The sequence below is a fragment of the Schistocerca piceifrons genome, chromosome 4 (assembly GCF_021461385.2).
Source record: "Schistocerca piceifrons isolate TAMUIC-IGC-003096 chromosome 4, iqSchPice1.1, whole genome shotgun sequence".
In the NCBI taxonomy this organism is placed as follows: Eukaryota; Metazoa; Arthropoda; class Insecta; order Orthoptera; family Acrididae; genus Schistocerca; species Schistocerca piceifrons.
The window spans coordinates 420,967,018-420,978,491 of NC_060141.1; the positions used below are offsets into that span (position 1 = coordinate 420,967,018).

An 11,474-nucleotide genomic window follows, 5' to 3' on the forward strand; every position below is an offset into this window, starting at 1 on the left:
GCAAACAATAAAACGATTACTGCAAAGACGCAAAAACTCAAAATCCATTACTGTAACAAGAGAGGGCGGCGAGATAGGTAACTTCCGATGTCGCCACTGACAGACGACGCCACAATCTCTTGCTTCTGTGCATGTTAAAGTCTGAAGCTCTACACTCGACACCATCAGTCGATCATTGACGTCCCTGACCCGTTCGATACATGATTGACGGTTGCTTTACAAGCAGCCACGTGACACACACCTGGGGTGACCAACTCTCCCATATTTCCCGGGGATCTCCTGTATTATAGCAATATCCCGGATCCCTAATTGATCGCCTGTTCCTCCCAGTGATCACTTTCATAAATATTAATCCCGCTAAGCATTGACGACAGTTGAAGCTTCATGACCGACAGATATCGAACATTTTCGTATAATAATCGATACTGTTGTCTACTTCTAAGGAAAGAAGGTTGTTGTGCTCAACTGAATGTGAGGAGTGTGGAAAGAATGACATAGCCTACGCGTCTGCAAGGGTCGTGAGAGGAGGGGCTATTTACTAATTCTCGGACAGTACTACAACACACGGGTGCGCATGGCCTCGTACCAATCAGCAGCTATGGTGCAAATAATGTACAGCAGTATCAAGTACTCGCGAAAGAGGATTATAGAGACACTCGTTACTTCATTTATTTCTCAACTGACACACAACACCACAACATTTAACAACGCTTCGAAAGAGTTTCTCGTCTTGTTAACAATGTTCAAAGAAACAGTAACAGCAACTTGGGACTAATTACTTCAGAGCTTATCATTGAAATCAATTTTGATTATAACTGAAAAGAGTTTTTTAAACTTGTGCAGCAAAATATAAAGTTGCAAAGTCCTGCCGCATCTCTAAATAAGTACCCGCAGGACACACAAAATATGCATGCACAAATTTGTTAAGTTGTATTATGATTATATTTGTGTATTATGTGTGGTGAACACATAAATTGTTTTGAATGGGTTAGATTTATTTTTCCTTCCATGGACAAAAAATTACGGGAGTCTCATATGAAAACATAACACCATACAACAAACTTATTTAAAACGCTTGAGTGTAATGCTCATTTCTGAATTTACACCACAAATGAGTCTTATTAAATACTTTTACATTCTAATGTCTTTCTTTTGGTTTGTGGTGTTACCCAAAATTTGATACCGTATGACATAATATAGTAAAAGTAAGCAAAAGATAGCCCGCCCGGTTGGCCGTGCGGTCTAACGCACGGCTTTCCGGGCAGGAAGGAGCGCCTGGTTCCCGGCATGAATCCGCCCAGCGCATTTCTGTCGAGGTCCGGTGAACCCGCCAGTCTGTGGATGGTTTTTGGGCGGTTTTCCATCTGCGTCGGCGAATGCGGGCTGATTCCCCTTATTCCGCCTCAGTTACACTATGTCGGCGATTGCTGCGCAAACAAGTTCTCCACGTACGCGTACACCACCATTACTCTACCACGCAAACATAGGGGTTACACTCGTCTGGTGTTGGTTGGTTGGTTGGTTGTTTTGGGGAAAGAGACCAGACAGCGTGGTCATCGGTCTCATCGGATTAGGGAAGGATGGGGAAGGAAGTCGGCCGTGCCCTTTCAGAGGAACCATCCCGGAATTTGCCTGGAGTGATTTAGGGAAATCACGGAAAACCTAAATCAGGATGGCCGGACGCGGGATTGAACCGTCGTCCTCCCGAATGCGAGTCCAGTGTCTAACCACTGCGCCACCTCGCTCGGTTAGCCTGGTGTGAGACGTTCCCTGTGGGGGTTCACCGAGGGGCCAGACCGCACAATAACCCTGGGTTCGGTGTGGGGCGGCGGAGGGGTGAAGTGGACTGCGGTAGTCGTCGTGGGGTTGTGGACCACTGCGGCTGCGGCGGGGACGGAGCCTCTCCATCGTTTCTAGGTCCCCAGTTAACACATAATAGTTTAAAGTTGCCCACCTCCATTTCGAATACAAGTGCAATATTTCGACTTCTGGAATAGAGTAAACAGCTACAACAATGGACAGTTTTATGGAACAATCGATAGTTAGCATTTCAGTTTATTTCATCAGTGAAGTTGGACGTTTCTCTTTGTGGTCTGCAAAATGACTTTCTCGACAGAAGAAAAAATTGAAAGTGCAGGAGCATATGTGAAAACAGGTTCGATTAAGGAAACTCGCGAAATTTTCGGATTCAAGCATCCAGGTAAGAGGACAACCGGCAAAGTGAACAATACACAGCCTGTATAAAAATTAGTTCATCTACAGATCTGAACAAATTGTAAAACGACAAAGAATTCCTTCAGTTTGCGTACCAGAGGTTACTGCAGACATTCGCAGAAAAATTATTCAAGAGCCCAAAGAAGTCTACATGTAAACTACCCCAACAGGCGTTTTACGTAGGAGGAGTTGCCAGAGGATATCGAAAAGTCTTAATTTGAAGCCTTTTCGTGTGGTGGTTGTGCAACAATTATGGGAGGATGACAGTCTCAGAAACGTGTAGATTACTGCACGTGTGTTTTCAATAACATCAACGATGGCTTTTTTTAACGCTTTCCATCAGACCATGAGCGATGAAGCATGGTTTCATCTTTCGAGTTATGTGAATTCGCAGAATACGAGATTTTGGGCAACAGAGAACCCTAACACTGTGTCAGCGACCACACCATGATGAAAGCAATCGACGTTTGGTGTGGCATAACAGGAATGTGCATGATTAGACCGATATGTTTTGACACTACCCTGAACACGGTTGCATAAACGGAAATATTTATACATTTTGTTCTCAGCTCACTGAATATGAAAGACTACTGCTTCTTCCACAAGTTGGGGCAACATGCCACACGTCTAAGGTACCCCTGGAATGAGTCCATGATGTCATCACTTAGGAACGAACTATAAGCAAACGTTTATGGCTACTGCGTTTGCGGATCTAACATCATGTGATTCTTTTTCTGTGGGGACACTTGAAGAGCAAGGTCTATGAAACAAATCCACACATAATACATGGACTGAAAGACAACTTCAGCGGTGAAGTTGCCGCCATCAATATCCGAACTTTACGCCGGGTATATCTGAATACTTTTAGAGGTGCACAGCTGTGTATTAATGTTGCAGGAGGTCACTTACAACGCCTTCTATCAATGTATTTTTCACTGTAAGTAAATGGTAAGTCCATTTCAGCTCTTCATTTCTGTAATTTCACTGCATTTCCTTTATCCTTACACGAGCAACTTTTATCTGCGGTAGCCTATGTTTACCCCTCCCTTGTCACCAATTCCAAGAAAATGCCATGTAGTGTGCAACTGATCTTTATTGCGATCACATCTTCCTTAAACCTTGTAACGTATTACTATGTTTATGACGTTGCTCATCGAGCCATATACGTTATCTCGCATTTCTAGCTGCTTCTCTCACACAAACAATGATAAAAATTCAGAAATTCAGGGTTGTCACCAGCCCAAACCCTTCCTAACCAAATAGAAAAAACGGAGCTTGAAAATTATTAGTTTAATTACTTTAATAATTTAATTACAAGTACGCAAATTTCTTTAAGCAGCCAGATAAATAGCACTCCATGTCGTGCATGAAGCAACTTGATTAATTCAGGAACGGAAATCAGAGTAAGGGGGTAAGATCGACACCAAAGAATTTATCTTTCACGTAAATTATTTACTGTAACTAAATATTTGGTTGCACATTCTTACTACACATAACTGATGCCTGACTCGAAATATTTAAGTAAGAATTACGTGAGAATGAAACAGAGCACAATTTAACTACAGCAATAATAAACACAGAAGACGGGGGTGGGAGACAATTATACTATCATCTCCTTTGAATTAATACCATAAAAATATCTAAGTGAGATTTGTATTACGATTCTACGCTTGCTCTATTCTGGACAGAGGTTTAACCAATACACAAGGCTGTGCGATAATTATTTAGTATACTAACTGCGTCTGCTGCTTGCAAACGACCGAACTAGAGCACGTGATGCATTCTGACTCAAACTGTTGTGCTGCTTTGTAGAAAGCGTACGAAAGGACAGATATTCTTGCAGAAATTGTAGCTCATTAATGAAGCAAACTGTTAAAATAAAGCCTATTGCGGTGCCGTGGTGAACCAGAAGGGTCATTGATTACCAAACACGTGGCACAAAATCGACACACAAAGACAAAAGCAAATTCACAAAATATAAGATTAAAAATCATTAAAAAAATAGCTCGCTTCACACGCTTCAGATAAGCTAAAGTTCTTAAGTATTTCACCAGTTAAACATAACGAAGTCCTAACTCAACCTGATTCCTGTCACCTGAAACCCCCCTTAAGAGCTACGATCCATACTCACCAAGCGTTCACCGAAGATGCCCCTTTCTCTTTCCAGATTACCTAGCTCCTCGTGCAGCAGAAGCTACCAGAGGCGTAGCCCTCTGTCACCAACCTCACACACAAAAACAGCCTTCGACACAGCCCTCGACTAAGATGGGTAAGCCTCTCTGTTCAGGTATTGGAAACCTAAGTTGGTCAGGCCGGCCGGAATGGCCGTGCGGTTCTAGGCGCTAGAGTCTGGAGCCGGGCGACCGCGACGGTCGCAGGTTCGAATCCTGCCTCGGGCATGGATGTGTGTGATGTCCTTAGGTTAGTTAGGTTTAATTAGTTCTAAGTTCTAGGCGACTGATGACCTCAGAAGTTAAGACGCATAGTGGTCAGAGCCATTTGAACCATTTTGAACCTAAGTTGGTCATCCTGTGCTCTCTTTTGAACGAGAAGCAACATCGTCTGCTCACAGCAGACGATGACCAATTCAGCGATTCCCACAAAACAAAACCGAAACCCACATTAAAACACGCATATAACAATCAATAGGCCTTATTTGAGTGCTCAGTCTTTCTGGAAGAGGTCACGAATTGAGCTAAAATCAGGTAGTGAAATGAATAGGTTGTACCGAATTCGACAAGCGTCTTACGAAACGACTTCACAGAGACGTTTCAACCTCTCTTAAAATCGTAGTCAGATTTTGGTCGTCTCCCTTAAAACCACGAACACGTTGACCGTCCTACACGCACCCACCACCAATAGTCGATTGCGACGAGAAAGTCGCTCGTTTAAATCCGACATTACTAGCCTTCCTTCACTTATATATGGCTTTTGTTTCATAATTTAACAGGTGAAGAGGAAAAGTGTAATATGCGAAGTAAAGAAGGGCGGCGCACTGGCAAGTTTCAAGAGTGTAAATCTGCCCGGCGTGACCCTCGACTTACCCGCCGTAACGGAAAGGGATCGCCGCAACCTCCAGTTCGGTGTCGAACAGGGCGTCGACATAATATTTGCGGGCTCCGTACGCAATGCGGAGACCGTCAGGAAACTGCGAGCGGAGCTCGGAGAGAAAGGCTACGAGATACTCATCGTGGCCAAAGTGGAGAGCGAGGAGGCGGTAGAGAACGTCGACGAGATTCTCAGCGAAGCGGACGGCATCGCGATAGGGTGCGGCGCGGCACACGTGGAAATGTCACCGGACAAGGCGCTGCTGGCGCAGAAGCTGATCGCCGCCAAGTGCAACATCGCGGGCAAGCCGGCGGTGTGCGCGGCGCGCACGGGGGCCGAAGTGGCGGCGGCCGTGCAGGACGGGGCGGACTGCGTGCTGCTGCTGCAGGAGGCGACGGCGGAGAGCCTGCGCGAGGTGGCGGCGCTATGCCGCGCGGCCGAGGCGGCGCTGTGGGAGCGCCAGCTGACGCACGACCTGCTGCGCGCCGCCGCCGCGCCGCCGGCCGCAGACCCCGCCACGGCCGCCGCTGCCGCCGCCGTCGTGGCGGCCCTGCTCAGCCGCGCCACCGCCATCGTCGTGCTGACAGTGACGGGGTGGTCGGCGCGCTGCATCGCGCGCTTCCGGCCGCACTGCGCGCTCATCGCCGTCACCCGCAACTCGGGCGTGGCGCGCCGCCTGCACGTGCTGCGCGCCGTCCTGCCGCTGCTGTACATGGCGCCGCCGCTCGAGGACTGGCCGCGCGACACCGACCTGCGCATCCAGTACGCCCTCTCGTTCGGCCTCACCCAGGGCATCGTCGGCAAGGGGGACGCCGTCGTGCTCGTCTCCGGCTGGCGGCCGGGTCCGGGGAACACCAACAAAGTGCGCATCATGTACGCTCCGCCCCTCAGTGATGACAAATAGACACTGACAAATTACACCTCACACTGAAAATGAAAATGTAGAAAAATTTTAAGCTCTCCTAACGACAATTGTAAGACTCTATGTGGCCCTTTGTAATTGTAAAGTGCCCTCGACTAGAAAAGATGCAAATATAAAATTTATAATAATATTCACAAACTTTTTCGAAAGGTTTTACTGCATTAGACCTTTTAAACATTTAAGGCCGATTCACATTAGACGTCATTGGAATGGAACATAACGTAAGCCAACACCACCACGAAATCGTTGTGTATTCTCACTGTACAGGGTGGTCCATCGATCGTGGCCGGGCCAAATATCTCACGAAATAAGCGTCAAACGAAAAAACCACAAAGAACGAAACTCGTCTAGCTTGAAGGGGGAAACCAGATGGCGCTATAGTTGGCCCGCTAGATGGCGCTGCCATAGGTCAAACGGATATCAACTGCGTTTTTTTAAATAGGAACCCCCCATTTTCTATTACATATTCGTGTAGTACATAAAGAAATATGAAGCTTTTTGAAACCCAGTTCTAACCAAAGAAGAGAAAGCAGAAAGGTGAAAGGAGTATATATAGGGTCTATACAAAGACGATGTTATTGAGAACAATATTATGGAAAAGGAAGAGGATGTAGATGAAGATGAAATGGGAGATATGATACTGCTTGAAAAGTTTGACAGAGCACTGAATGATCTAAGCCGAGACAAGGCCCCAGGAGTAGACAACATTCCATTAGAACTCCTGACAGTCTTGGGAGAGCCAGTCCTGACAAAACTCTACCATCTGGTGAGCAAGATGTATGAGACAGGCGAAATTCCCTCAGACTTCAAGAAAAATATAAAATTCCAATCCCAAAGAAAGCAGGTGTTGACAGATGTGAAAATTACCGAACTATCAGTTCACTAAGTCATGGCTGCAAAATACTAACACTAATTCTTTACAGACGAATGGAAAAACTAGTAGAAGCCGATCTCGGGGAAGATCGGTTTTGATTCTGTAGAAATATTGGAACACGTGAGACCAATACTGACCCTATGGCTTATCTTAGAAGCTAGATTAAGGAAAGGCAAATCTACGTTTCTAGCATTAGCTTTTGACAATGTTGACTGGAATACTCTCTTTCAAATTCTGAAGGTGGCAGGGGTAAAATACAGGGAGCGAAAGGCTATTTACAATTTGTACAGAAACCAGATGGCAGTTGTAAGAATCGAGCAACACGAAAGGGAAGCAGTGGTTGGGAAGGAAGTGAGACAAGGTTGTAGCCTCTCCCCGATGTTATTCAATCTGTATATTGAGCAAGCAGTAAAGGAAACAAAAGAAAAATTCGGAGTAGGTATTAAAATCTATGGAGAAGAAATAAAAACTTTGAGGTTCGCCGATGACAATGTAATTCTGTCAGAGACAGCAAAGGACTTGGAAGAGCAGTTGAACGGAATGGACAGTGTCTTGAAAGGAGGACATAAGATGAACATCAACAAAAGCAAAACGAGGATAATGGAATGTAGTTGAATTAAGTCGGGTGATGCCGAGGGAACTAGATTAGGAAATGAGACACTTAAAGTAGTAAAGGAGTTTTGCTATTTGGGGAGCAAAATAACTGATGATGGCCGAAGTAGAGAGGATATAAAATGTAGACTGGCAATGGCAAGGAAAGCGTTTCTGAAGAAGAGAAATTTGTTAACATAGAGTAATGATTTAAGTGCCAGGAAGTCGTTTCTGAAAGTATTTGTATGGAGTGTGGCCATGTATGGAAGTGAAACGTGGACGATAAATAGTTTAAACAAGAAGAGAATAGAAGCTTTCGAAATGTGGCGCTACAGAAGAATGCTGAAGATTAGATGGGTAGATCACATAACTAATGAGGAGATATTGAATAGGATTGGGGAGAAGAGGAGTTTGTGGCACAACTTGACTAGAAGCACGGATAGGTTGGTAGGGCATATTCTGAGGCATCGAGGGATCATCAATTTAGTATTGGAGGGCAGCGTGGAGGGTAATAATCGTAGAGGGAGACCAGGAGATGAATACACTAAGCAGATTCAGAAGGATGTAGGTTGCTGTAGGTACTGGGAGATGAAGACGCTTGCACAGGATAGAGTAGCATGGAGGGCTGCATCAAACCAGTCTCAGGACTGAAGACCACAAGAACAACAATAATATTCTCAAACTTTTTCGAAAGGTTTTACTGCATTAGATCTTTTAAACATTTAAGGCCGATTCACATTAGACGTCATTGAAATGGAACATAACGTAAACCAACACCACCACGAAATCGTGGTGTATTCTCACTGTACAGGGTGGTCCATTGATCGTGACCGGGCCAAATATCTCACGAAATAAGCGTCAAATGGAAAAAACTACAAAGAACTAAACTCGTCTAGCTTGAAGGGGGAACCATAGTTGCCCGCTAGATGGCGCTGCCATAGGTCAAACGGATATCAACTGCGTTTTTTTAAAAAATGGGAACCCCCATTTTTTATTACATATTCCTGTAGTACGTAAGGAAATATGAATCTTTTAGTTGGACCACTTTTTTCGCTTTATGATAGATGGCGCTGTAATAGTCGCGAACGTATAAGTACGTGGTAACACGTAACATTGCGCCAGTGCCGACGGTATTTGCTTCGTGATACATTACACGTGTTAAAATGGACCATTTACCAATTGGGGAAAAGGTCGATATCGTGTTGATGTATGGCTATTGTGATCAAAATGCCCAACGCGCGTATGCTATGTATGCTGCTCGGTATCCCGGACGACATCATCCAAGTGTCCGGACCGTTCGCGGGATAGTTACGTTATTTAAGGAAACAGCAAGTGTTCAGCCACATGTGAAACGTCAGCCACGACCTGCAATGAATGATGATTCCCAAGTAGGTGTTTTAGCTGCTGTCGCGGCTAATCCACACATCAGTAGCAGACAAACTGCACCAGAATCGGGAATCTCAAAAACGACGGTGTTGAGAATGCTACATCAACATCGATTGCACCTGTACCATATTTCTATGCACCAGGAATTGCATGGCGACGACTTTGAATGCCGTGTACAGTTCTGCCACTGAACACAACAGAAATTACGGGTCGATGACAGATATTTTGCACACGTTCTCTTTAGCGACGAAGCGTCATTCACCAACAGCGGTAACGTAAACCGGCATAATATGCACAACTGGGCAACGGAAAATCCACGACGGCTCCTACAAGTGGAACATCAGCGACCTTGGCGGGTTAATGAATATTGCGGCGTTATGGGAGGAAGGATAATTGGCCCCCATTTTATTGATGGCAATCTAAATGGTGCAATGTATGCTGATTGCCTACGTAATGTTCTACCGATGTTACTACAAGATGTTTCACTGCATGACAGAATGGCGATGTACTTCCAACATGATGGATTTCCGGTACATAGCTCGCGTGCGGTTGAAGCGGTACTGAATAGCATGTTTCATGACAGGTGGATTGGTCGTCGAAGCACCTTATCATGGCCGGCACGTTCACCGGATCTGATGTCCCCGGATTTCTTTCTATGCAGAAAGTTGAAGGATATTTGCTATCGTGATCCACCGACAACGCCTGACAACATGCGTCAGCGCATTGCCAATGTATGTGCAAACATTACGGAAGGGGAACTACTCGCTGTTGAGGGGAATGTCGTTACACGTATTGCCAAATGCATTGAGATTGACGGACATCATTTTGAGCATTTATTGCATTAATGTGGTATTTGCAGGTAATTACGCTGTACCAGTATATGTTCTCAGAAATGACAAGCTCACATAGGTACATGTATCACATTGGAACAACCGAAATAAAATGTTCAGACGTACCTATGTTCTGTATTTTAATACAAAAAAACCTACCTGTTACCAACTCTTTGTCTAAAATTGTGAGCCATATGTTTGTGACTATTACAGCGCCATCTATCACAAAGCGAAAAAAGTGGTCCAACTAAAACATTCATATTTCCTTACGTACTCCACGAATATGTAATAAAAAATGGGGGTTCCTATTTAAAAATACGCAGTTGATATCCGTTTGACCTGTGGCAGCGCCATCTAGCGGGCCAACCATAGCGCCATTTGGTTTCCCCCTTCAAGCTACACGAGTTTCATTCTTTGTAGTTTTTTCGTTTGACGCTTATTTCGTGAGATATTTGGCCCGGTCACGATCAATGGACCACCCTATATATCTATTCGCAGTTGCAAATACGAACATCCATCAGCTGCAGAAGGGAATGACGACAATTTAAATTTGTGCCGCACCGGAACTTGAACCAGGGTATCCCGCTTTACTCCAGCCATCGACTTAACCACTATGGCTATCAGTGCACGACTCACGCCCAGACACTTCCGTATGTCGTCATTCCTGCAGCACAGCCTGTACTCGCACACTAATTACTGCATCGTTCTTCTCAACAACACAGGCACCACAATACCGTATTTATCCGCCGATACCACGAGGCGACTTACAATTAAAATGTCCTCCCCTGTACGGAAATTACATAATGCGTGTACGAGTCCAGTTTATGACGCAGGAATATCGACGTATGGAAGTTTGGGTCTGCCCATTAGCCTGCATGGATCTCCAAAGCAGTTAAGCCGACTGTTTGTGTAAAACGGAAAATCTCCATCTCCATCTACATTTATACTCCGCAAGCCACCCAGCGGTGTGTGGCGGAGGGCACTTTACGTGCCACTGTCATTACCTCCCTTTCCTGTTCCAGCCCGCGTATGGTTCGCGGGAAGAACGACTGCCGGAAAGCCTCCGTGCGCGCTCGAATCTCTCTAATTTTACATTCGTGATCTCCTCGGGAGGTATAAGTAGGGGGAAGCAATATATTCGATACCTCATCCAGAAACGCACCCTCTCGAAACCTGGATAACAAGCTACACCGCGATGCAGAGCGCCTCTCTTGCAGAGTCTGCCACTTGAGTTCGCTAAACATCTCCGTAACGCTATCACGCTTACCAAATAACCCTGTGACGAAACGCGCCGCTCTTCTTTGGATATTCTCTATCTCCTCTGTCAACCCGACCTGGTACGGTCCCACACTGATGAGCAATACTCAAGTATAGGTCGAAGGAGTGTTCTGTAAGACACCTCCTTTGTTGATGGACTACATTTTCTAAGGACTCTCCCAATGAATCTCAACCTGGCACCCGCCTTACCAACAATTAATTTTATATGGTCATTCCACTTCAAATCGTTCCGTACGCATACTCCCAGATATTTTACAGAAGTAACTGCTACCAATGTTTGTTCCACTATTATATAATCATACAATAAAGGATCCTTCTTTCTATGTATTCG

General features: G+C 45.2%; 1 protein-coding gene across 1 annotated transcript in view; it reads left to right on the forward strand.

The window, feature by feature from the left end:
• The window catches only part of LOC124795883 (pyruvate kinase-like), a 55,405-nt gene extending 49,239 nt beyond the window's left edge, over positions 1–6,166 (forward strand). The window contains exon 2 of the mRNA XM_047259963.1: positions 5,165–6,166. Within this exon, the coding sequence (XP_047115919.1) occupies positions 5,165–6,166 (1,002 nt within the window). The remainder of the gene's footprint in view (positions 1–5,164) is intronic.
• The last annotated feature ends 5,308 nt before the right edge of the window (positions 6,167–11,474 follow it).